Source organism: Mauremys mutica, chromosome 3, assembly GCF_020497125.1.
Source record: "Mauremys mutica isolate MM-2020 ecotype Southern chromosome 3, ASM2049712v1, whole genome shotgun sequence".
NCBI lineage: Eukaryota > Metazoa > Chordata > Testudines > Geoemydidae > Mauremys > Mauremys mutica.
The window spans coordinates 153,522,115-153,549,591 of NC_059074.1; the positions used below are offsets into that span (position 1 = coordinate 153,522,115).

The window sequence follows — 27,477 nt, forward strand, 5'->3', positions numbered from 1 at the left end:
TGGGGGAGTGAAGTTTTCTTTGCTTTAGAGTTTAATAAATTTTTCACCGATTAAGGGCCCACTCACTGAGAAAATATATGATACATCTCTGTCAGTTGTATGAATTATATCTATTCCATTATCACTGATATGTCTGTTTTCTGATACCTAGCTATTACTCTGTTTTGTAATGTACATAAAACAGCAGAAAAGTCAGGCTGGACTCAAGGCTTTCGTACATTATTTTTTGGCTTCAGATGTTGCATATGTGTATTTTATCTCCAGTTAAAAGCCCTTGAAATTAAAAAGTGGAAAGCCTTTGTACATGAGACCCCCCCAAGGCATGGGAAGTGATTTTAAAATGGGCATGCAGGAGAGACAAGTTGCTAGTGACAAAGTGAGCAGAAAATATGTGTTAAGAGTCAAGTTGGATAAAATCAGTTATGGCAGCTTTTTAAAAAGTCTGGAAAGTGCATGCGGAGAAAGGATGAGAAAAAGAAGAAACTGAGAAGTCTGTTATCAGCTATTATGGTACTGATAGACATGGAGCTGTTCTTCAACTAAATTCCAATCAAGTTAGGCTTTATGCTATTATACCAGTGTTTCCCAAACTTGGGACACAACTTGTGTAGGGAAAGCCCCTGGCAGGCCGGGCTGATTTGTTTACCTGCCGTGTCCGCAGGTCCGGCCGATCGCGGCTCTCACTGGCCGCAGTTCACTGCTCCAGGCCAATGGGAACTGCTGGAAGTGGCATCCAGCACATCCCTTGGCCCACGCTGCTTCCCACAGCCCCCTTTGGCCTGGAGCAGCGAACTGCGGCCAGTGGGAGCCGCAGTCGGCCGGACCTGCGGACACGGCAGGTAAACAAACAGGCCAGGGCCTTTCCCCACGCAAGCGGCATCCCAGATTTGGGAAACACAGTATTAGACTGACAACATGTCAGTGGTCACACTAATTAACAGCAATGAATTAAGCTTTTTTAAATTTATTATTTTAATTTTTAACAGGACCTTTGGTTGGACCTTTCTTTCTTTCTTTGCCCTCGAAGTTTTTTTGGAAGCTATTACGGCTTTCTACTATAGATTACTAATAAGGTGGTTTTCAAATCTCCATTTGAATTAACTAAGTTCAAAGAACTACTTTTTGTGTGTGTGGTGTGGTGTGGATCCTACTGTAGGTGTTCATGCACCTGATGTGCGCAAGACTGGAGTCTTTTGAATAACAATGTCCACCAGGTTGCTCATGGGCCCTGTGTGTCTTTCTGCTCCCATGCAAGGGAATAAAGTGCTGAGTGGCTATAACTTTCCCTCAGTTACCTCTTATCACCTGTGTCAGCAAGACATAACCCAACAGGTTTCTGACCAGCTACTCTTGCGAGCTTCAAAACTTATATTTCATAGAGAATTTCTGAAGAACTTCATCTTCTCCCCTTCTTCGAATTGAATATCTTCCCTCCTACCAGGAAAAAAAAAAGTTTTCTTCTTTCTTCTACTTCTCTCTGGTAACCTTCCCATACAACTCCTTGTACAGCAAGGTGAACTCATTGCGGATTCTAAGCTGCTATGGTTCAAATTCTATCGATCCTATTACTGCATCATCCCCCTCACAGATAGACATATAGTCAATGTCTGTTCTGCTTGGGAAAAAGCCAGATCCAAGACAGGTTCTTAGCAAGCTGGCCCTTTTTCCTAATCTTCATTATTTTGTTATACCTTCACCCTTTTTGAGGGACCAGAAGATTTACACTGAAGATCACTTGAGCCTCCACACCTTTGTATACCTTCTCCAGCCTGGCGTGGCCATCCTTGATCTGTTCCAGCAGGAATATGGCAGAATCCTTTCTCCTGACATGAAGGACAATCAGTGGATTTTTCCTCACTCCCATCAGGATCTTTTTGAGCCTCAGGTCCATATCTCATATCCTTGTTCCAGGAGGCCAACACATCCTTCTGGATCTGCTCTGGGGACTGGCCTCTTGATCCTGTTTAATAAGTAATCCCCAGTCCGATAACCTGTCTCTTTCTGGAGAATAGAGAGGAAATTAAAAAAATTCTATAAAAGGGTCAGATGCTGACCAGAGCAATGTTTCAAGTGGTTATGGATGCATTTAGATGACTACATATAGTCAATAGTCACAGCAGTCACCATGAGGAAGGTCTCACAACTGTTAATGTCCAGCATCCCAAAGGATGTACAATCCACCATATAGGACCTTCTCTTTGAAGGGATGAGGTTTTTTAACAGCAAAATGGATGAAGTGTCCCATTCCCTTAAAGACTCGTAGGTCACAGTATGGCCCTGAGGAATCTGTGAACCAGCTCCCTGCTGAAATCCATACAAATGCCAATTCCAGCAGAAGCAGAGACTGCTGGCCTACTCCCAAGGTTGGCAGTCCAAGTACCCCCTGAGGGAAATGATCCTGATATTCCAAAAGTCACTCATCCTCCTTGGTACCTCTCAGAATCAGCAGGTATGATGGGAGTGTTGGGAGCCACATCACAGCCAATTTAGTACCTGTTTACCAATTTAGTGCCTTCTGAAGTCTCCTTTCCACTGGGATCTACTATCACAACCAACAAGTAGGTGTTGGACATTGTTTCCCAAGGCTATTCCATTCATTGCCACTGCTTACCGCTTACACTTCCTTGTCTCTTCTCATGAGGTCATGTTGCAAAAAGAAGGTACTGGCCTTGTTGCTTCATCAAGGAACCATAGAGGAAGTACTTCTGAAGTATGGGGAAGAGGCTTCAACTCCTAATATTTCCTTATTCCCAAAGAGAAAGGGAATCTTTGTCTTATCCTAGAGCTGAAGAGACTGAACAAATGAGTTCTGTCTCAACTTCAAGATGGTAATGCTTGCCTCCATTCCATCTCTACAAGTTCAAGAATCGTTCTTGGCTCTATCGAGGTCCACCTCCCAGCAGTCTCAACCTGCCATGCTCCTGTACAGTCATGTTATGTCGTCTTTCCCCCAACAGTATCAAAGTTCCTCAAGAGCCTGTCAGAGAACCTTCTCTTTCCTGGGACCTCAGTATCATCCTTTTGAGATTTGGGGGGGGGTCCCTTTAACCCTCTTTCAGAATGCTTCTTACTTATCTCACTCTGAAGATGGTCTTCCTAGTTGGTATCAGTTCACACAGGAGAATGAGTGAGCTCCAAGCACTTGTGGCAGACCCTCCTTACACTACATTTCATGGGGACAAGGTTGGTCAGAATTCTATCTGAATCTGTTATTGTACCTGTCTTCTCAAGGCCCCACTTTACATCAGGAGAGAAGAAGTTACCATGCTGGATGTTTCCAGAGCCATACTCTACTATATTCACAGAACCAAACCTTTCACTCTGTCTTCTTGTTTATTTCTGTCTATAGCTATCCATTCTTAGGGTATGTCTACACTACAAAATTAGGTCGATTTTATAGAAGTCAATCTTTAGAAATCGATTTTACACAGTCAATTGTGTACGTCCCCACTAAGCGCATTAAGTCGGCGGAGTGCGTCCTCAGTACCGTGGCTAGCATCAACTCACGGAGCAGTGCACTATGAGTAGCTATCCCACAGTTCTCACAGTCTCCGCTGCCCATTGGTATTCTGGGTTAAGCTCCTAATCCCTGATGGGGCAAAAACATTGTTGCGGGTGGTTTTGGGTACATGTTGTTGTCAGTCTCCCCTCCCTCTGTGAAAGCAACAGCAGACAATCATTTCGCGCCTTTTTTCCTGGGTTACCTGTGCAGACGCCATAGCATGGCAAGCATGGAGCCCACTCAGCTCACCGCTGCTGTTGTGAGCATTGTAAACACCTCGTGCATTATCCTGCAGTATGTGCAGAACCTGGCTAAGAGACACCAGCACGAGGACAATTGTGAGGAGGACATGGACACAGATGTTCCTGAAAGCACGGGCTGTGACAATTGGGACATCATGGCGGCAGCGGAGCTGGTTAATACAGTGGAACGCCAATTCTGTACCCGGCAAACAAGCACAGACTGGTGGGACCGCATAGTTTTGCAGGTATGGGATTATTCACAGTGGCTGTGAAACTTTCATATGCGTATGGCCACTTTCCTTGAACATTATGAGTTGATTTCCCCCATCCTGAAGTGCAGGAATACCAAGATGAGAGTTGCCCTGACAATTGAGAAGCGAGTGGCGATAGCCCTGTGGAAGCTTGCAATGCCTGACTGCTACCAGTCAGTCGGGAATCAGTTTGGAGTGGGAAAATCTACTGTGGGGACTGCTGTGATCCAAGTAGCCAATGCAATCACTGACATTCTGTTATGAAGGGTAATGAAGGCCTTCTTTTGCTTGGGCCATCCTCTGGAGTGGAGTGGCTGGGTGCCCAGAGCTCCCCCCCCACACACACACGTTCTTTGGCGTCTGTGTGAGGAGGATAGTGAACTTGGGGAGGAGGGCAGGCGGTTATACAGTGGATGCGGGAGGGTGTGTGTGCTCTTGTTGGCTTTCCTGCAGCTCCACCAGACGCCTCATCATGTCCATTTGCTCCCCCATTAGCCTCAGTATCGCCTCCTGCCTCTGCTCATCGTGCTCACTTAATGCTTTCCTGGCCTCTGCCACTGAATGCCTCCATGCATTCAGCTGTGCCCTATCAGTGCGGGAGGACTGCATGAGCTCGGAAACATGTCATCGCGAGTGCGTTTTTTTCGCCTTCTAATCTGTGATAACCTCAGGGACAGAGATGATAGGGGGAGCATAGAAATATTTGCACATGCAGGGGGATAAAGGAGAGTAAAATTTAAGATGATACATTTCTGAAAACAAAAGGGAGACTCTTTCACAGTGAAGCAAGCAATTCACAGCAGATAGCATGTGCTTTAGGTACAAGGTCACATTTTGCCTTTTTTTATTGAGCGCCTGCCGGTATGATGCCCAGCCGTGTGTGATGTGTCAACAGAATTCGGTTTCCAGGCAGCCATGGTAAGCCAAAGGGTACGTGGGGTTGGCTTCTTCCGTCTTCATAACATGTGGGAATGGTTTCAAACTGCAGCGCCCTCCTTTCCCATAGCAAGCAATGCTGGTTGGGTTTCACATTTAAAAGGAGGGGCTGCGGTTTTCAGGTGGATGTGCAGCACACACCTCCGCCCCCTCCTCCCCCCACGTGGCTATTCTCCAGGATGATCCCTTTTAGCCAAGCGCAAACAGCCCAGTATGAATAGGGTCCTTTTACTATTCCCTTACAAAAATTCCCCTATTTCAACCAGGTCACCATGAATGATATCACTCTCCTGAGGCTAACACAGAAATATATAGACCGAATGTTGCTTGAATGCGACCAAAACCCAGGACCATTCACTGCCATGCTTTGTGCTTCAACGATTCCAGACTACTTGCTTGGCATGGTAAAGTGTCCTACCATGGAGGATGAAATAAGACAGCCCTCCCCAGAAACTTTCTGCAAAGGCTTTCAGAGTACCTCCAGGAGAGCTTCATGAAGATGTCCCTGGAGGATTCCCGCTCCATCCCGAGACACGTTAACAGACTTTTCCAGTAGCTGTACTGTCCGCAAATGCATCCCAATTTTTCAGGGCAAATCAAACATTAAACACTATTGCTTTTAAACCCTGTACTGTAGTTACAACTGTGCACTCACCAGAGGTGCCTTCTCCGGCTTCAGGTTCGGGGATCCTGCCTTGGGAGGGTATTGGCTCCAAGGTGATGAAAAGGTCCTGGCTGCCAGGGAGAATGGATTCACTGCTTGCCTGCTGTGAATTCTCCTCCTCCTCTTCCTCATCCATAAAATCGTCCTCCTCCCTGTTGCATGAGACTCCCCCCTTGCAGGTGTCCATGGACAGTGGTGGGGTAGTGGTAGGGTCCGTGCCCTAGAATGCCATGCAGCTGATCATACAAGCGGCACGTATGGGGCTCTGACCCGGAGCAACCATTTGCCTCCTTTGTCTTTTGGTAGGCTTGCCTGAGCTCTTTAACTTTCATGCGGCACTGCTGTGTGTCCCTGTTGTAGCCTCTTTCCACCACGCCCTGTGCGATTTTGGCATATATATTAGCGTTTCTTCTTTTTGATCGGAGTTCAGCCTACACAGATTCTTCTCCCCATACAGCAATCAGATCCAGTGTTTCCCTTTTGGTCCATGCTGGAGCTCATTGCGATTCTAGGGGGACTGCATGGTCACCTGTGCTGCTCAGCTTGCCATGCTGACCAAACAGGAAATGAAAATGCTGTACAGAGCAGTCACATTGGAGCACTCTGGGATAGCTCCTGGAGGCCGATACCGTCGAATTGCGTCTGCACTACCCCAAATTTGACCCAGCAAGGTTGATTTTAGCGCTACTCCCCTCACCGGGGAGGAGTACAGAAGTCAATTTTAAGAGTCCTTTAGGTCAGCGGAACGGGGTTGGTTGTGTAGACACATTCATTTTAAAATCAACTTAACGCGGCTAAATTCGACCTTACCCCATAGTGTAGACCAGAGCTAAGGGTTAGGACATTTCATCACAGAGGATATCTAAGTGGATAACACAGTGTATCTTGACGTGTTATCAGTTGGCTAGTGTACCTCTCTCCCGCCAGATCTCAAAGCTCAAATGGCATCCTTTGCCTGCCTTAGAAATGTGTCAATATCCAAAATCTGCAAGGCATCTGTATAGAGTTAAACCACTGACCACTTTCAAATATTATACATTGGACTTAGCCACCTGGGGAGATGCTAAATTTAAGAGAACAGTATTACAATCACTGTTCAACGGATGCAGCTGACACTCCTCATCCCACCATCCAGAGGAGTAATACTTGCCAGTCACCTTGGTGGGATCCATGCTGACATGTACTTAAAGAAGAAAACATGGTTACTTACTCTACAGTCACTGTGGGTCTTCAAGTTGTTGTCAGTGTGGATCTAGGACCAACCCTCCATCCTCACTTTTGGAGTCCTCAGCTAACGTGGGTTTTGAAATGCAAGGGAACTAAGGGAGAGTTGTGGCTGCTCCTCCCTTTATGCCCTCACACTGGTCCATAAAGAGGCACAACAAGGTAAATGCATGGCCCCAACAGACACAACTATTCAAAATATTCCAGTCTTGCATGTGCACATAAAATGGGCTCCTTGCTGACTACACCACCTTGAACAATTTCAGTTACTGAAGAGTAAGTAACTGTTCTTATTTTTGTGTAAGAAGGGGAAAAAACAGACTGTTTCAACAGCTTCATTTGGTGCAGCTTAGTTCATAGCAGTTTCATAGCTTGTGTTCTTTCAGGGTTAGAAAATTGCAACCACACTGGCTCTCCAGGACTTTCCCACTCTTCCAGAGCCGAGTACAAATATTGGCAAGGAATTAAAAAAAATATTGTCCCTCTTGAGACAACAATCAGCATTGAAGAATGATGTATTCCCACCAATATCTGAAGAGACAAATTCCGTCTGGGGTTTCTGGTTATGACATGATTTCGTGGCATCACTGTGTCACCAGATGGGATCATAATCTGTTACAATATAATTTAGTTTTTTGCTAACATATGTTTGTTAAAAAAAACAACAAATTCCAGGCCTCTTCCTGCTCCACTGCCCTCTATCTTGCATTGCTTAAAAAATGAAAATTCAAGATGCTGGCCACTGCAAAGGCATTTTACTAAATTCCTTTTACAGTAGGATATGTCTCCAATAGCCAGTGTAAGGTGATAAATTCAGAATGTTACCCAAAAATTCACTTTACTGGATGGCATACACTGACCATCACTTCTGCTTCATATGAAGATACAATATGCACTATGCTGGTGGTGTGACTTCTTCCACAGACCTTTAGTAGAGTAGAGAGCCAATGCTTGGGACAGGTTGAAGGTGTCAGATTAGTACCCTTTGTTTACCACACTGTACGTTTAACACAATTCAATTTTGTTTTATATACCCAAAGGTATAACATAATAGTTAAACACCAGTTATTAATGTGAAAAATAAAACCTGTGGAATTTCTATTGGACATTTTAAAATGTCCTTTCTTTACTGTCTTGAGAAATAAAAAAAAAATTCTTACAGTGAAGTCCTGTTCCATTTGTCATACACTGATGTATTTCTTTTCCACAAACCATCTAGTCAGAGTTTTGTTTGTTTCCTTGTTTGTCAAAATCATCTCTGAATAATGATGTAAATCATAGTTATGGGATTTGTTAGCTTGAACTCACTCCTGATAGATCAGTTTTCCTTCTGCAGTAGTAGAGAGTAAAATACCACAAGATATGCTTTTGTTCTTTTTTCTTTTTTTTATTTCCTGGCAACAGAGTGATGAATTAAGAAAATGGAAAGATAGATCAGGTAGATAATCCAGGGAACGTTCACCACTATAATAGGGCTTTCTTAATGTAGGAGAACTGTGGACCTAAACTATTGAAGTGTGAACTGCAAAGGGAGAAAATAAATTTTTCCTTTTTTAAGGCTTCTTTATTATATACAAACAAGTCCTAAAAGCCGGTCTAAATGAGAAATTCTGCTAGGGCTTTACATTAGAAATTTAGGTCTTATCTGCCCTGGAACTCTGTGAACAACTGGAGAACTAACAGATGTATTTCACAAAAGACCAAAGATGAACACTTGAGAGGGGAAGGAATTTTTAGACTTTTTAAAACTCAGTTTCTGTTGTTATTTGTGTTAATGTTTGTGTGAAAGGGTATCTTTGTTAAAGATTCAATATCTCCCTTTCAATGAAGGGGTGAAAAAGCAAAGGTCTCAGTTACATCCAACAAGTATTTCACTAAAACCAAAAAAAGTCCATACTTGATTTTCTTGATATTCTTTGAGAGAGAAAAAAAGTGGTGGTGGGAGGGGGGAACCTGGTTATCTTTCTTTCAATGGGAAGGATCTTTAGCACTTACCTTAATGCGTCATTAATAAGAAAATAAGGGCACAAGCCCATTAAAAAAAAATATCTTGCTGGTTACTTTTTCCAATATCCTTTTCTCTGTTCTCACAGTTTGAGGTTACAGTCAATGTTAATGTCTTGTGTGTTCAAGCTTATTTGTTAAAATATGTATTAAGTCTGGTACAGCAGTTCTGTCAATAGAAAAGTAGATCTCCCTAGATAATTATATTTTCCATGCATCTTAATACATATATTGATATATAGTGTTATCAGATAGACTAAATATTACAGTAATCAAGTGATAGCAGTTGTGTGGGACTTGAGCATGGGACACTGTCAGAAATTGACAAACAACCAGACACAGCTTGTTGGTTTAATTGCCATTGAGATATTTGTGCCAAGTTCAGGATTACCCACCCAGTTATTAAGAGTGTTGTGCTCTCATTTGTCTTTTATCACATAGGGTTTTTTTAATGAAACATTTTTGATTTAAATGAACCATGGCAGGACTTTTTTTTTTTGCATTCTGCAAACAAATAACAGACTCACATAATGGAGTTACCATCACAGGGTGACGCAGCCCCTTTAATAGAGAGGAATCTCATTTTTCCTATGAATGAACAGGTGCATCCTGGCTAAACCTGATTTGGTAGTGGGGTGGCACCTGGGGCAGGAGATATAGAATGTGGCTTGGGAGACAAGGAGGAAAGACAGGCCAGAAGCAGGGAGGTCTGGGTGACAGGAGGTGGAGACCCCAGAGCCAGAGGAAGGCCCTGTAGTGCCCCTGTGATCACCGTCCTGTATAAGGGGCAGAGAACTGGGAGAGGACCACGGCTGAAGGAAGCAAGGGCCTGCAGAGTGATAAAGTGGATGTTTCCTGCCAATCTTAGTGAGTGCTGGGATGAAGGAAGATCAGGCGAGCAGCCTTATGGCCCCCTTCCCATACAAGGGTTGGGGAGCTCGGATGTGAAGGACGCAAGGCAGACAGACGTTTGCATTATTGTGTCATTTGAGCCTTTGAACTCTATTAGAGGATGGCGGGTATAAGCCAGTGTCCTCTCAATTTGAAGGAAGATTAGGAACTGAAGAGTTGAAAGTGACAAAAGGCAAGAGAGATATGTTGAGTTACAATATGGGACTTTAGTTTATGCCGTTGAGATGTGTATAATAGTAAATTACCCCATGACCAAGGTATTTTCAGCCCAAGAAAATGCTGATGAAGTGTTTGGAGGGACCTTGAAAGGTGGGGAACTGAGGCCAGCCACCAGCAGAGCACATTCTTGCATGAGCGAGCACCTGAGGATGGCTTGGCATGGTATAGTTGCATTTGAGTTGTCTCAATATTATTTTAAGTGTAGGGACAGTAGGTCAGAGAATTATAGATGAAGATATGTGTTGTAGATGATTTCATCCAGCCAGTGTGAGGTTTCTTCTCTGTCTTACCTTTTCTAGTCCTCAATCAAACTATCATTAAAAATTCACCATCAGGCAAAGTCCAAGCATGGACAATTTCAACCCAAAGATTAATGTTTCTTAAAGTTATGAGCAATTAACTGGAGCTGTTAAAAAACTGCAAAAAAAAGTTGGCAAACATTTGTTCAAATGCAAATTGGCTGTATGGTGCAACCATATTTGTGCCTCTTTATATTCATTATTTGGAAATATCTGCATGAAAGGGTTTTTGTTCACATGGAAGTTTGATGAATGCCTGTTGTTTGTACAAACAGTCCTATTTGCATACCCAAGGTATTTGGACATGAAGCAATATATTTCCTAAGTCATTAATCACATGCCACAAATAGCGAATCAGTAAAATGATCAGTTACTGAATGACCAATAGGCTAACCATTGTTTGTGTAAACTAGTTAGGGAAGACACAACTCAGGATTGGTTTGTTAACCATTTATAAAAAGGAAAATTAATTTGATATATTTTCATAAGAACATAAGAGAGGCCGTACCGGGTCAGACCAAAGGTCCATCTAGCCCAGTATCTGTCTACCGACAGTGGCCAATGCCAGGTGCCCCTGAGGGAGTGAACCTAACAGGCATGATCAAGTGATCTCTCTCCTGCAATCCATCTCCATCCTCTGACAAACAGAGGCTAGGGACACCATTCTTACCCATCCTGGCTAATAGCCATTTATGGACTTAGCCACCATGAATTTATCCAGTCCCCTTTTAAACATTGTTATAGTCCTAGCCTTCACAACCTCCTCAGGTAAGGAGTTCCACAAGTTGACTGTGCACTGCGTGAAGAAGAACTTTCTTGTATTTGTTTTAAACCTGCTGCCTATTAATTTCATTTGGTGACCCCTAGTTCTTGTATTATGGGAATAAGTAAATAACTTTTCCTTATCCACTTTCTCAACATCACTCATGATTTTATATACCTCTATCATGTCCCCCCTTAGTCTTCTCTTTTCCAAACTGAAGAGTCCTAGCCTCTTTAATCTTTCCTCATATGGGACCCTCTCTAAACCCCTAATCATTTTAGTTGCTCTTTTCTGAACCTTTTCTAGTGCTAGAATATCTTTTTTGAGGTGAGGAGACCACATCTGTACACAGTATTCGAGATGTGGGCGTACCATGGATTTATATAAGGGCAATAATATATTCTCAGTCTTATTCTCTATCCCCATTTTAATGATTCCTAACATCCTGTTTGCTTTTTTGACCGCCTCTGCACACTGCGTGGACATCTTCAGAGAACTATCCACGATAACTCCAAGATCTTTTTCCTGACTCGTTGTAGCTAAATTAGCCCCCATCATGTTGTATGTATAGTTGGGGTTATTTTTTCCAATGTGCATTACTTTACATTTATCCACATTAAATTTCATTTGCCATTTTGTTGCCCAATCACTTAGTTTTGTGAGATCTTTTTGAAGTTCTTCACAATCTGCTTTGGTCTTAACTATCTTGAGTAGTTTAGTATCATCTGCAAACTTTGCCACCTCACTGTTTACCCCTTTCTCCAGATCATTTATGAATAAATTGAATAGGATTGGTCCCAGGACTGACCCTTGGGGGACACCACTAGTTACCCCTCTCCATTCTGAGAATTTACCATTAATTCCTACCCTTTGTTCCCTGTCCTTTAACCAGTTCTCAATCCATGAAAGGACTTTTCCTTTTATCCCATGACAGCTTAATTTACGTAAGACCCTTTGGTGAGGGACCTTGTCAAAGGCTTTCTGGAAATCTAAGTACACTATGTCCACCGGATCCCCCTTGTCCACATGTTTGTTGACCCCTTCAAAGAACTCTAATAGATTAGTACAGGGGTCTCAAACTCAAATGACCCCGAGGGCCGCATGAGGACTAGTGCATTGGATTAGTAAGACACGATTTCCCTTTACAGAAACCATGTTGACTATTGCTCAAGAGTTTGTTTTTCTATGTGTCTGACAATTTTATTCTTTACTATTGTTTCAACTAATTTGCCCGGTACCGACGTTAGACTTACCGGTCTGTAATTGCCGGGATCACCCCTAGAGCCCTTTTTAAATATTGGCGTTACATTAGCTAACTTCCAGTCATTGGGTACCGAAGCCGATTTAAAGGACAGGTTACAAACCTTAGTTAATAGTTCCGCAACTTCACATTTGAGTTCTTTCAGAACTCTTGGGTGAATGCCATCTGGTCCTGGTGACTTGTTAATGTTGAGTTTATCAATTAATTCCAAAACTTCCTCTAGTGATACTTCAATCTGTGACAGTTCCTCAGATTTGTCACCTACAAAAGCCAGCTCAGGTTTGGGAATCTCCCTAGCATCCTCAGCCGTGAAGACTGAAGCAAAGAATCCATTTAGTTTCTCCGCAATGACTTTATCATCTTTAAGCGCTCCTTTTGTATTTTCATCGTCAAGGGGCCCCACTGGTTGTTTAGCAGGCTTCCTGCTTCTGATGTACTTAAAAAACATTTTGTTATTACCTTTGGAGTTTTTGGCTAGCCGTTCTTCAAACTCCTCTTTGGCTTTTCTTATTACACTCTTGCACTTAAGTTGGCAGTGTTTGTGCTCCTTTCTATTTGCCTCACTACGATTTGACTTCCACTTTTTAAAGGAAGTCTTTTTATCTCTCACTGCTTCTTTTACATGGTTGTTAAGCCACGGTGGCTCTTTTTTAGTTCTTTTACTGTTTTTCTTAATTTGGGGTATACATTGAAGTTGGGCCTCTATTATGGTGTCTTTAAAAAGGGCCCACGCAACTTGCAGGGATTTCACTTTAGTCACTGTACCTTTTAACTTTTGTCTAACTAACCCCCTCATTTTTGTATAGTTCCCCCTTTTGAAATTAAAGGCCACAGTGTTGGGCAGTTGAGATGTTCTTCCCACCACAGGGATGTAACTGAGTTTCAGTGAGTAACTGCAATTCTTGAGAAATGTGGGGGTGCATAGCTTTTGGGCATATTCTTCATGCTACCAAATCTCAGAGCTTGTCTACCCGGGGATATTTATTGGCATAATTATATTGGTATAAGTATATCTTGTAATTATACCAGTATAGCACCCCATGTGGACGCTCATATTTCTGTATAAGAGTGTCCTCACAGGGAGTTATACCGGTATAATTATGCCAATAAATGTCCGCATGTAGACAAGTCCTCAGAGTCAGGACATTCGTTTTGACATTATAGTTTATTGGAGTACATTTTCAACCTATCGTTACTGGGCGTTGTGCACATAATTCCTCCACACCCTGGGCTGATGTGTGTATAAGTACAAAGGGTAAATTTACTCTGAGATGGGCAAGTGGCAGAACAGAGCAAGCACGTATCTCAGATACCAAGGAATAGCTTGCAGAATACTGTGAAAAGGGAGCGTCCGTCTGCAGTAGTATCCATGCCTCTGTCTCAGTATCCAAATGGTTTAACACGTAGGTATTTTGTAGCAATTATGTGCACAAATTAGCATTTATCATTGTGAGTGTGGAACTGGAGCAGGCACGTCTTCTGACTCTATCCAGATATGAAAATTACTTAGGGTCTGTTAAAAGAGAGCAGGATGGGTTCAGTAAGATAAGTATATACACATGCTTGTATGATGTGCTTTGGCTGCTGGAATAGATGGGCGGAAGGATGGGAGGGCAATTTGATATAATTTTAAGCAAACTTCAGGCGGCTCTAATTTACTCCAGGAACCAATCTGGTTTCTGGCCAGCCCCAGGATCCTAATGCCACAAAGGCATTTCATTTCCACCTTTGCCTCCCTTACCTTAGGACTATGTCTAACCTAAGAGTCCAGAGTCTCTGTACCAATATCCTTACCTTTGACCTAAAATAAGTATTATTTTGTCATTAGTAATCTCAAAATATAAATATAACACACATTATTTTCTTACATTATAAATTCTTTGGGGCAGAGATAGTTTCTGCTTTTTTGTGTTTGTACAGAGTCTAGAACAATGGGGCCTCAAACTTATTTATGCCTTTGGGCACTGCCATAATAGAAGGACAAAAGAATAATAATAATAGAGCCCTTCTTTAAAACTGTTATTAACATGTACCTACATTTTTTTATCTGCTTCAAATACAGCATATCATACATAATCAACTGTGTGATGGACTTTTCCTATTATTTTACATTATTTTCAAAAAAGAGCTTTTATGAGTACTTTAACAAAAGCGACTACTTCAGTTGGTAAATATATTACCGGATAATATTTCCATTTTAACAATATCCTTTAAAATATTTTAGATACTGAAATCAAGATAACAACAATAACTAATCAGGCTGAAGGAGAGAGCCTTGAACACAAATACATTTGTTTGCTTGTTTTTATCTGACATTTTTATTATTCATTTTTTCCATCTGTAAAAACTTGGTACTTCCTGGTTCACTGAAGGTATCCGAGACTATAACTTCATACTAGAGTTCTTGGTGTGATCCATGTAATATATGATATTTATGATTCCACAGAATAATGTTCACTGAACCAGGAAGTAATAAAAGAAGTTTGCAGACAGGCATAAGAATGGTTTTAAAAGTTAGTCTGATTTAAAAATGTTTTCCTGTGCTGAACCTCCTTCACAGCATAGATGTAGGAATAAGCGCAGAAACCTGGGCTTCACCCCATTTTAGTTTTTGCTTTGTACGTTTTCTCTAATGTTTAATAATCGTATAGCTGAACCATTCCAGGAGGGGTACTAGGCAACACTCTTATCAGGGAAATATACATGGAATCCTCTTTGTTATTATTTTATCAATCAATTTATGTTTGTTTTATTAAAAAATTACCCAAAAAGCTGTAAAAAAGGTGACAGAAAAATTTGTTTTCATGCAACAAGGAAACATACATGAACATATGTACATGAGAACAAATTAAATGTGTGCCTGTCTCAACAAGTGTTTCATTAATATACTTAGAACAGGGCATGAATTGGGCCTATACAAGTGGCAGAGTTCCACTCCCTCACTCTCTCATTTGATCTCGGATTGAGGACATTGGCAGCATCAGTCTGAATATCCAATTTTACAGATCTTCAATCCGGAGTCCCATTGCATCTGCAGACATGTATACTTTTCATTTACTCAAGTTGCTTACCCTTATATTTAAACCAAGAAGCAATTAACTCAAAGAATCATATTTCGCTACTATGGAGCAATATTTTAAAGGCCATTTGATCTAGATATGTGCTTATGAAGCAGCATTAAAGTTTTCAGTCTTGTGCTCTCAACACGAGATTCTGATGCTGTTGTTCACACTGAGTAATTCCTTACGCAGCTGGTAGCACTGTTGATTTCAATGTGAGTAAAGGTGGCAGAATCTGTCCGTCATAGTTAATAAAGTGACACATTCAGGCTCCCAAGAATGTTTGTTTTTAATTATCATTAAATGTAAATCCTTTACATTTCTTTCCCAGTTTCAAACCAAGATCATGATGAAAGCAGATTAGCTGTACGTTGAGCTGCAGAAGTATGGAGTGCTGATTGTTGATACACAGAAATGTGGAGATGAAGGGGGCAGTATCAGCTGAGGGAGTTTGCCTGACTTCCACCAACATGGTTCACAATTTATTAGGTTACATGATGCATCTTACAGAAAGGCGACAGTTCCTGTGCTGCCCATTATGGATATCATTAGTGTTATTTTGTAGCTCAGTGTTTGGATTACAATGCAATAATTGGCATAAAAGTTAACAGAAATAAAATAAGAGCTATTTTATACAGTTATGTATCAGCACATACAAATACTTACCTTTTGTCCTTCAGTGTCAAGAAGTCAATGTAACTTGTTTAAGTCATCTTGACTATCCCAGACCAATACGTCTTGTGATTTAACTTGTGATCAAACTGTCACGCTTCAAAAAAATTGCTTAATTTTTTTTTAAAATGTATTAGTGTTTTTAGTTTCAAGAGAGAAAATTGATTTTAGGTAGGCACACAAAGCAATGTGGCTTGGTCAGAGTGAATGGAATGATTCATGGTTATAAGTGCAGACATGCTGGAGGAAGAATATTTTCAGAAAAATTATTAAACTTTGGAGTCTCCAGGTCTTTCATGTGCCCCATTATTTGCCAGTGATGGCTGAGAGACCTGTGTTTGTCTTGTTTGAAGCCTTATGCCAACAGTATCGCATCTCTCATCTGTTCCCAAACCATAGAACTTCATGTTTTCCCAACTAGGAAAGCAAAAGACATTCTTCATATAGAGATACTATATAATGCTCTGCTGTTTTGGATATGATGATAAAACACCTGAAAAAGAGGTAGAAATTAGAACAACTTTGTAATGTTTTCAAAAAGTTTTCCACTTATATAATCAGCTTGCAGATACTGATTAGTTAAGCCTCTTAATATCTCTTTGAGAAAGATAGGTATCCCTATTTTACAGTGGGGCAAACTGAGGCACAGAGAAATTAAAATACTTTATACAAGGTCATACAGAAAATCAATGGGAAAACCAGGAACAGAACCCAGCGGTTTTTACTTCTATTGTTGTGCTCTGATTGGTCACATTTCCTCCCTATTGTGAATTCTTGATGATTTAATTAGTAATCCATTCTACAAATATTCTCCACCATGTAAATGTTATGTTGAAGTCTTAATGTGGAGCCTGATGATATGAGATGCTCGGTGGTTTCTGCAATATGCTGAAGTGCTTGACTTTCATTGACTCAATTGAAGTTGATGATGCTGAGCAACTTGCAAAATCAGGTCCTTAGTATTAAAAACAAACAAAAAAAAAACCCCACCTTGGCCCAATATCATTAAAGTACATCCAAAGGTAGCAGGCTTTGTGAAAACATAAAAATTCCAAATTCCAGTTTTAGAGTAGAATATAATGAATCTCCTTTGTAACCGTTGCACTGTTGCATTTACAGATTGTACACATTTTAGAGCAAAACCAGCTAAACTTTTTATCTGTTCTTAAGTCATCCATATTTATCCATTAGAGCAGAGGTGGGCAAACTACAGCCTGCGGGCCACATCCGGCCTGTGGGACCCTCCTGCCCAGCCCCTGAGCTCCTGGCTCAGGAGGCTAGTCCCCGGCCCCTCCCCTGCTGTTCCCCCTCACCCCCACAGCCTCAGTTCACCCCACCACCGGCGCAATGCTCTGGGCGGTGGGGCTGCAGAGCTGTGGCCTGACCTGGTGCTCTGTGCTGTGCAGTGGCATGGCTGGCTCCAGCTGGGCGGCACAGCTGCCTGCCCTGATGCTCTGGGCGGTGCAGCTGTAGCGCTGCCAGCCACCGGTGCTCCAGGCAGCGCTGTAAGGGGAGCAGGGAGCAGGGGGGGTTGGATAGAGGGCAGGGGAGTTCGGGGTGATTGTCAGGGGCGGGGGTGTGGATAGGGGTCGGGGTGGTCAGAGGGCGGGGAACAGGGTGGTTTAATGGGGGCAGGGGTCCTGGGGTGGGGGAGTTGGAAAAGAGAGGGGATTGGATGGGGCGGTAGGGGCATTCAGGGGCAGAGGTCCCAGGGGCGGTCAGGGGACAGGGAGAAGGGGTGGTTGGATGAGGCAGGGGTCCCAGGGTGGGGGGGAAGTCAGGAATGAGAGGAGGGGTTGGATGGGGCGGTGGGGGGCAGTCAGGGATGAGAGATCTGGGGGCGGTCAGGGAACAGGGAATGGGGGGAGTGGATGGGGCCAGGGTCCCGGAGGGGCTGTCAGGGGACAGGGAATGGGAAGGTTGGGTGGGGAAGGAGTCCCGGGGGGACCGTCAGAGGGCAAGAAGCAGGGTGGGTCGGATAGGGGGCAGGGGCCGGGCCACACCTGGCTGTTTGGGGGGGCACAGCCCCCCCAATCAGTCCTCCATACAATTTCAGAAACCTGATGTGGCCCTCAAGCCAAAAAGCTTGCCCACCCCTGCATTAGAGAGACTATCCTAGCATTTTTCTTATACAGGCTTTGGTCTGTCATGTCCATAATGCTGCTCTTGCTTCCTAGTGTTCAGTTAACTCTTTTATAAGAAACTGCTCCATATTTTGAGGTTGCTTGTGTTCTTTATGACATAGGTGCAAAGTAAATGTCACATATGTGGACAAAACCATCTTGGAAGTTGATGTCTAATCTGAATTCCCATAGACAAGAATATTATTCTTTAATGTGCAGGTTTTTCTATGCTCTTCAAAACAGAGTTGTTTGTCTAATTCTATGCCGTTTTCCTCTTGTACAGGGGAGTGGTGAGTTACCATGTATGCACTAAAAGAAAACTGCTTGAATAGACACCAGACCCATAATGTTGCTCATGGTAGGCAGGCACCATATATTTATATGTAAAATTCTCAGAAAACTCATACAACTGGTGCCTTGCTTATGCATGAGTAATGTCCTGTGTGTCTTTATAGCTGATTATGGATGCCTAGAGGGATCCTCGTTAGTGCTGCTAATGATTATCTCTTGCTCACCAAATATTCAATTTGTAAGTTATTAACAGTTCTGTATTCATTTTAATGAAGAAGACTGGGTATATTCTACAACAGATGAACTATTCAAGTTGTGCAAATATTCTTCAGACACTACAATTTAGATCTGTATAACTTTTGATGAAGATCAGAAACAGCTTTCAGCTAACCAAAGTGTTTGCCGCCTAAAGCAGTATGTAGGCATTTTTTGTAGCTTCAGAACTTTATCCTGATTAGTATTTTGGTAAAGATTTCATAATATATTAGCTTGATATATGAGCTGTTTTTTTGTAACATTTCAGTACTATGTGTAGTGCAAACCTCTCTTTTCATAAATTATGCTATTTAAAGAATGGGCACTCCTTGATCAATCCTGATGGATTTCCTGGAAGACACAAGAAAGCACTTTCTGGAATAAATAAGTCTTCTCCCCAGAGTGAAGCAGGGGAGACTGAGAGTGAGCATTTGCATCTCCTGATTTCTTACTACTTTTCCCTACTATGTGTTTTGTTATTTTTTTTAACCTACTAAACATAAGGCTTGTCTGCATGAACATTTAGTTTATGGCAAGTTGGTGTGTGAATCTAACTCAGTAGCCTGCTGTAATCTTACTGTTCATGTGAACCCTGCTGACACACTAACAATTTGTTAATTCGCTTTAATTTTACTCCCCTTTCACAGAATCATAGAGGTTAAAAATGGAAAAGAACTCCAGTCTCTGGCCAACACAGGTTTGTCCCCTACAGTATATTTGCCAGTACTTTGTCAAGTATAGTGTTAAAATGTTTAAGTGACAGGAGAGCTTATTCCACAATATGATAGAACACCAGTTAAGAAGTATTTCCTGGTAACAGCCCATTTACTTTTTCTCAATTTCATGGCATTGTTCTTAGTTGTGTTCTCATTCCTTCCGTGACGCATCACTTGCTTACCCTACCAGGGGACCATAATAGTTGTTACTGGGAAATGTGTTAAAAAAGAAGCAAAAATATTATGTGCATATAAATATATTAAAATTGTGTCTGTTCGAAAATGTCCCTCTGCCCACATCCTCACCATGGTGCGTGTGTTCTTAGACTGTAAGCTGTTCAAAGCAGGGTCCAAGATGTGTCTTAATATATGTTTCTACAACACCTAGCACAGTGGAGCTCCCATCCTGAATAGGACCTCTGGACACTGTTGCAGTACAAACATTAATAATAACGACGATAGGTTACACAAAAAAGGAGGCAGCTGATTAAGTAGCCTCTTGACATAATTGAAGTGTAAGTGCCATAAAGAAATACAACTGCTTTGAAGAAAACAGGTTGAATATTTTGGAAATCAAATTATAGAAATGTCTCTTCTTGAAAGTATATTACAAACTAAGGTAGCAAGACAAAAAGCTTCTAGATTACCTTTTCTGAGTTATGCCCGATTTTCCAGAATCTGTATTTTTAAGGAAAAAGAGCCCTAATCTACAACTTGGTTATGCTCCAGACCCAAGAGGAAATGGATTATAGCAGTTGTGACTGTGACGAGCAGATGTTTTGGTTGGACTAGTTATCAACCATCTGACTCATCATAAATCCTCAGTTCCCGTAAATTCCCAGTTTTCATTTACAATAGGTAGGATGCGGGAAAACAATGCTTTTAAATTAAAAATATAAAATGTGGTTTTGATATTAACAGTTAACCACAATCCATATTAATTTACAAAAGGATAAATTTTTGTGAAAGAGATGCAACTGTTCCAGTAAAATGTAAAACTGAAGGGTATTTGTGAATGGCAGCTTCATTAGCTGTGAATGAAAGCCAGCACATGATCATTTAGATAGTGCTAATTAATATAAATTGAAATACAGTTCAATTATATGTTCCTTTTTGGTTCCTATGTTATTTGGTGTCCCTTATTTAAGCTTCCAAGGAAAGACCATTCTTTTTCTTTGAATGGCTCAGAACCACACTTTTCATAACTTTTGTGTTGGTTTTGTATTTTCACAAAACCTGGAGACTTTTAGTAGTTTTCAGGATTTACCGGTAGATAATCATCGTGATTCTTATTTACTAAAGTTCTGACATGGGTGTACAATATAAATGACAACTGAGAGTTGTGACTTTTCTTCCAGTTTGTTAAAAACTTAAAAATTGCACTTACGTCTGAAATGTTTTACCTGCTGTTGTCTTAAGTAGCACTGGAGGTGACTAACTGAAAGAGACTAGAGGAAAATCCGTCTTTTTCTTTTAGTTTCTTTACATTGTGCATTGACAGCACTTTTATAGTCATTTTCACTGACTTCCTGTGCAGTCCATTTTCTCTGTTGTGTGAGTTTTTCACAGTGAAACGGGAGAGAGAGCATTTTTTAAAGTAGGAATGTATAATTCTAAAAAAAGCCACTTAAACTGTTGGAGGGACATCCTGGAACTAGTTTTAATTCTGTGTATTTTTTTAAGTGGGCTAGATTTCAAATTGCTTAAAATGTCCCTTTAAGATACTTTGTATTACTGAGAACTTGATATTTTTACTTATTACCATGTGCTTTATCCAAGAATCTCAAAAACATTGTCATTATGTCACACAATACTTTTGTGATGTAGAGAAGGATTATTATCTCCATTTTACAGATGGGGAACTGAATATAAATAATACCCACCTTTTATAAAGTTTCTAATGAAAGAAGCTATATAAATGCTAAGTATTATTATTTTTAGCCTAACTAGTGTAACTACAGATGCTATTATTCATTATAAAAATTCCATTCTTAATTCATACAAGTGTCTAATTCTGTTCTGAAATGTATGAGCTACTTGCTTTAACAACATCCCGTGGCAGCAAGTTCCATGGTTAATTATATGTTGTGCAAAAGATTGTTTCATTTTAAATATTCAGAATGTGTTGCCATTTAAGTTCAAGTACCTTTTTCTTTTTGTATTCTGGAAATGGGAAAAATACTGAAGAAACAAAATTTGCCTATGACACTGAGGAAGATACAGTAATAAGAAAGTATATTCTCTAAATAGATCATTCTTTCTGAAACTAAATTAAAAATAATAATAATGGTGCTTTTGCTTTGTTGTTTTACTTAGTCTGTTGTATTAGTCCTGTTTTGCCTGTTCTTTGAGACTAAAACACATGTACAAAATGTAGACAGACGGGGAAATAATGTCTGGTTATACTTGGTACAAAACATAAAAACATCCTTGGCCTTTTGACTCTGGTGATCCCTGCGAGGGAGCTGCCTTTGTCCTGTGAAAAGATAATTGTTTCCCAACACAAACACTGAATATCAAGTCATCCAATCATTAACAGCTCTGTAGAGATGCAGCTCTGAGGGGTTAAATCTTGACTGGCACAGACACATCAAAAAGGTCCATTAATTTAAAAGCCAGATTTTTTTCCCCATAGTTTATCTGTACAACATGTGTTTTCAATTTAGTTTTATAAACAGCAATTGTAACCGATATACTAAGGTTGAATGCAGTTCCACCAAGCGGATTGTTGCATAAATAAAAGTAAAGTACAGTATGAAAGAAATAAACAGTGTGTTGTTATGTACAAAAGGACTTAATTATAATAATGTTTGATAGTCTGACAAAGTAAATGTGCACTTAGGTCCAGCCAATCTATACAAAAATGACCTTTTTGCGACTTTGTATTGTGATAGCTCTGGGACCATCCTGTGTTGGTCAGGGTGAACCTCAGGTCAGCCAGTTTCACAACAGCTCTGCGACACTTACTGTATTATGGTACTTTTTAAACCTTTTTTGGAGAGTTAAGCATATTGTGTCTGTAACTGATTGACCTTTTTTATACCGTATATTTGAAAAATGACAGTCTGAAATGTAGTAGACAAATGTCGATTTCTTTCCACAAACTTGTACTGAATTTAGCTATTTTAATATTCAGTGCAATGCCATGTTGGCAGAAGTAGTTGCACCATTAACTTGTTACTATTGTATATTATTTTTTGTAGAGGGAGAAAAATTAGACATCCAGGTTTACCACCTGTATTGCAAACTTCAACTTGTTGCAACTTAAAATGTCAAAGGCATTGTGTTCATGTAAGATTATATATTTTAAAATTTCATCCACCATGAAAGTCCCTATTAAATGCTGTTATTAGTAGTCATAATAATTCTTGGTAATTTTCATTTAGTTTCCTGATAGATGTTCTTTTATATCTCAGTCTTTTTGGAGTCCTTTTGATCACTGAGCTCTTGAAGGAAGGAAGGTAGAGCTAGATGGTATATTCTAGAAACTGTACATGTACTGTCACATTGTATTGAGTGTGTGGGTGGAGAGGTGAACTTTTGATCTATTTGAGCATTAACAATACTCGTGGGATTTTAACTGTTCAATTTTGCCTTGCCGTTGTGCAGCCAATAAAAAGCATGTGTTCACTGCTAATGTGAGCATGGTGTTTGAAAAGGGGTTCCAGCATAAAAGAATTTGTGGTCCTGGCGATACCCTGGATATGAAAATGGTAAACGTATTCTATACCTTGCATCATGTGACAAATGCTTGTCAATTAAAACAAAGTCCTTTTGATCCTTAAACTCTACTGTTTAATCAGTTTTAACACTTCTGTTTGTCTGATTAGTGTGACTTAGCAAGTTAATAGGGACAACACAGTTAATATTGCACTTAGACTTCAGGAGTGAACGATGTTAATTGTCTCAAATTTTCCCTAGCTATGAAAATATATGCAGTGCTGGGGGGAGGTTTTGTGGACTGTGATCACTATTGTTGTGTTGTAGATCAGAACTATGCCACAGAGTGGAGAAATATCTGAAAAAACTGTGTCAGCTCTTTCTTATTGTTTTGTGTAATATGGCCAGCCTGTTCCAAGGCCCTGCCACACTACAGTTTTTAACTGTGTTTGTAACAAGTCACTGGTATGGTTTGGGTCTGCGCACACCACATGGTTTATATACTGCTAGAATCCATGGCAGCCAGTAGTATTTCACTCCTGCCAGAAGCCTGGGCTGTGATTATCTTCCTGTAACCAGTCAACATGCTCTGTGTTTGGTAGGTTGAGCTGGATCACCTGACATTGTTTAATAGGTTTAATTGTTTAATTGTTATTAGCATTGTTTATTAGGTTTAATAGATGTTACTTCTTCCTCACAACTATGTGTGATAGAGCATCCCAGAGCATATTGCTGTGTGTATTGTTGATGCTACTTTGTGTTTATGTCTGCAGGGCTATTTCGTGTCACTATGGAAGAATAACTCATATTTTTCCTAAATGGATGGAAGCAAATACAGTTGATCAGAGAGCTAGGGTCAGACACAAATATGTTGAAAGACTACTTTATGGACAATGAATTGCCCTATGTTACTTGATGTCATTTAAGGTCACTACCACTTACGAGTTACAAAATCACAGTTGGAAGTTATGTGCAGATAGGGCCTAAATTAGAGAGGGACACCTCAGAGATTGGTTATGAAAGGGCAGCCTTAAATGCACACTCTAACTTGCACTGAGGCCAGGGCTGGGGCAGAGAATCAGGGAGCCATAGCCTACACCTTAATGTCACACACACACACACACACCCCACTCCCAAATCCCTGTCACCCTCAGCTCAAACAGAAACTGAACACAACAGAGAATCAGGTCTATATACTTCAACAAGTTTATAAATGTAACATCTGGGTGTATAACTCAATGACCCAACAATATTATATGAAGATTCTTTGGTATTTTCATCAGTTGTTTATAACAATCCCTGGAATCTTAGAAATGAAATCTGTTTTTTACTGAAATGTTTATGTTCCAACACACTGAAAAGATGGTATGTTACTGTAAGGGGTTGCTTGTGAATGCTGGGCTAGCATCATTGATTTTCTTTTGATCCATTGAAGAAAAATGAGCACTGTGGAATTTGTTGTCAAAATATTTTAAAAAATTAAGTGACATTTACAAACAGATTTTTTTAAATTGTCAAATTGAGGCCCTTCAACCTTTATAATGTCTCTCTTACCTACTCTGGGTATTTGACCCTCTTTGACCCCTTACTAGTAAGGTTCTGATTACTTTGTTTGATGTTACCTGCTTTTTCTTTGTATTCAGGATGTGAATGAAGATCCAGGAGAGGATGTTGCTCTTCTTTCAGTCAGTTTTGAGGATACAGAAGCTGCTCAGGTTTTCCCCAAGCTATATCTGTCCCCACGTATAGAACAGTAAGTAGAATAATTGCTGAGTATTCCAGTTCTTCTCAGAACTTTTAATTTTTACTCTGATTGTTTATGTAGGAAGTCTTTGGTAGGCCATAAAACCACTTTGGCTTTTAATTGACAAAAGCCATGACAGTGATTACTGTAATTGGCTTTGACTGGAAGGGAGCAATTCAGTTAGTCTTGCCAGTCCCATTTTGATGTGCCTACCACTTATAGAGCTGAGCCACCATTGGCTAGACTGTTGTTGGGTCCACTGATCCCTGAAAATCAACCTACATTTTCCTGGAATGACTCATACTGGAAGCGGCATCAGGTTCAGCTTAGCAGGAAGATTTCCCCCAGGGATGGGAGAGCTTTGTTTTTTAAGATTGTGTTTATATATTTATGTATGTGTAGGTGTGCACAGTGCCTGTGTGTGATTGATAAATATTCCCTGAAGAGAGGCAGTTTGTACAATAGAAAGGGATACAGTTAAACAGTTTCGAATCAATGTTTATTACAAGAGCTGTAAGGCTATATTTGTTAACTGTGTTCAGGAATTTGCAGTCTCAGTAAGATGTTTTTCCGGGGGTGTGTCAGAATATTTCATTTTAAGGTTGTTGGACAACACAGTTGGCACACAGACTTGCTAATAAACTAATTTTTACTCCTAAAATGGAAGGGTCAGAGGGAAAAATCTATCTGCTTCCTAAATTAGATTTCGCTGCTTCCATTTTTGGAATTAACAATGTCCCAATGTTCCCCCTCCCCTTCAGTGCTTCAGTCTTGAAATATCTGCTTGAAAGTTTCATGAAAAGCACTTCAGGCTTACAAGTGACTTTCACTTAGAGATAAGTTGGAAATTTTTATTTTGCACAGCACCTGACAAATTAAAGTTTCCCAAAAGAAAAGCTTCGTAGTTTGTTACCTTGAAGAAAGCCTCAAAGATTCATAATGCCCTTACAGAGGAATATTGAAAAGGCTTCTTAGTATGGGGAGGAGGTCTGGTTGCCTAACTATAACTCCAGATTGCAGAATAAGGAACCAATGGTAGTGGGGGAAGTGTTTGATATTAATAAATACACTTTAAAAGGAGAGCTCGTTTTTCACCTTCTTTTGTTTTGCCTTGTTAAGCATTTTACTTGGTTTATCTACATTACTACACAGAAGTAACTATATTAGACTTTGCAGTTACACAGAGGTCAAGTTAAAGCTAACATTGATTCAGTGCTTTTGTTTTTCTGGTCAATACTGAAATGACATTCCTTTCAACTGCTGAAAACACCTTGGGTGGAGTAGAAGAGATGGAAAAGTACTGACTACTGTAAAATCTGGTTTTAGAATAGCTCACTAATAATGCATTGGGTTTGCGAAAGGGCATGACGTTCTGATATTTAAACCAAAAAGGCATTGATATGGATAAGATGGATGACCAAGTAGATGGGTTAAAAAAATCCAAGATTAGTTCTGAGATAAAATCATAAGGTTTACAAGGTATCTGGGAAGAAAAATCTGTAGAAAATGTATATATTGCTTCTTTTGAGTTTTCAAGTCTTTTTAGCATCTAACTTTATTTTAGAAAAGGTTTTTGTTCTCTCCTGCATTTAACATTATTTATGGCTGTGTTGATTTCATTAGTGGCTCATTTTAAATGCAAGTCATTTTCTCTGATGAGCTTTGTGATAGTGAAAAGGTTAGCTCAGGTACCCTTGATTAGGGTAACAAGTTACATGCAGTTAGATTAAAGTAATTGATTATATGAACTGATTTCTTTTTTAATAAATGCTGAATTAACCTGATTGTATCATTAAATGCATTTAAGTTAATGAATTTAGGCAAGTTACATAATTTCTCTGGGCCTATTTATTTTTCTATAAACTGTTGTACTTAGTTACAGTGCTCCACAAGTGTGTTGAGAGGCTTAACTAATATATTCATTGAAGTTGTTTGTTGCCCTTAGATGGGAGATTCAAATTAGTAGTAGTAATAATAGTATTGCTGGTACTTTTTTGGCCAGAATAATGCAGATAATGGTCAGTTACTTTACTTGGTAATTTCACTGTTCCTATCTCAAGTACAAGTGATGATATATTGGTCTACCATAAATTTCCTTTCTTCAGTGTGTAGGGAAGTAATAATACAGAAAATCTGCAGGTTGAAGGTGCTTTAGTATCTGATCTCCTCTTTCCTCTTGCCCTCCCCCCACCCCCACCCTGCTGCCTAGCTCTTACTATTCTTCTCTAGCAACTATGCAGGAGTTTTAGGTGATCATATTTCCAAAAGGGAAAACAGGACACCATGTGGGGCTGGCCCAAGCCTCCCCCACCCTGAGGGCTGGTGCTGGCATCACTGCTCTTCCCTTCCCTCCCGGCATGTTCCTCCGCACCTTACTTTTTTGACAAAAATGGGCATTAGTCCCATTTCCCAAAGAAGTCAGGTTGGCCAGCACAGGGCTTAAAAAAGGGACTGTCCCAGCCAAAACGGGACGTATGGTCAACCTAGTTTTGGAGACAGAAGGCGTGTTGATGGAAAGGGAAAAGAGTTGGGGGAACAGCCTCTCAGTTCAGCATGTTTCCCATTCAGAGTAATTGTTCCTGATTAACTCCATGTGTGGACACTCTTGTTCGGGAGTGGAGTTATTCAGGAACAGGTGTTGCACTTTAAAATCACACTATGCCGTAATCCCACTTCTTCG

The 27,477-nt window shown here is 40.5% G+C and overlaps 1 protein-coding gene across 3 annotated transcripts in view; it reads left to right on the plus strand.

Moving 5' to 3' along the window:
- Nucleotides 1-27,477, plus strand: part of BABAM2 (BRISC and BRCA1 A complex member 2) — a 331,069-nt gene that overhangs the window by 169,426 nt on the left and 134,166 nt on the right. For all 3 annotated transcript variants that reach the window (XM_045011497.1, XM_045011498.1, XM_045011496.1), the window contains exon 7: nucleotides 24,697-24,806. In XM_045011497.1, coding sequence (XP_044867432.1) covers nucleotides 24,697-24,806 — 110 coding nt within the window. The remainder of the gene's footprint in view (nucleotides 1-24,696; nucleotides 24,807-27,477) is intronic.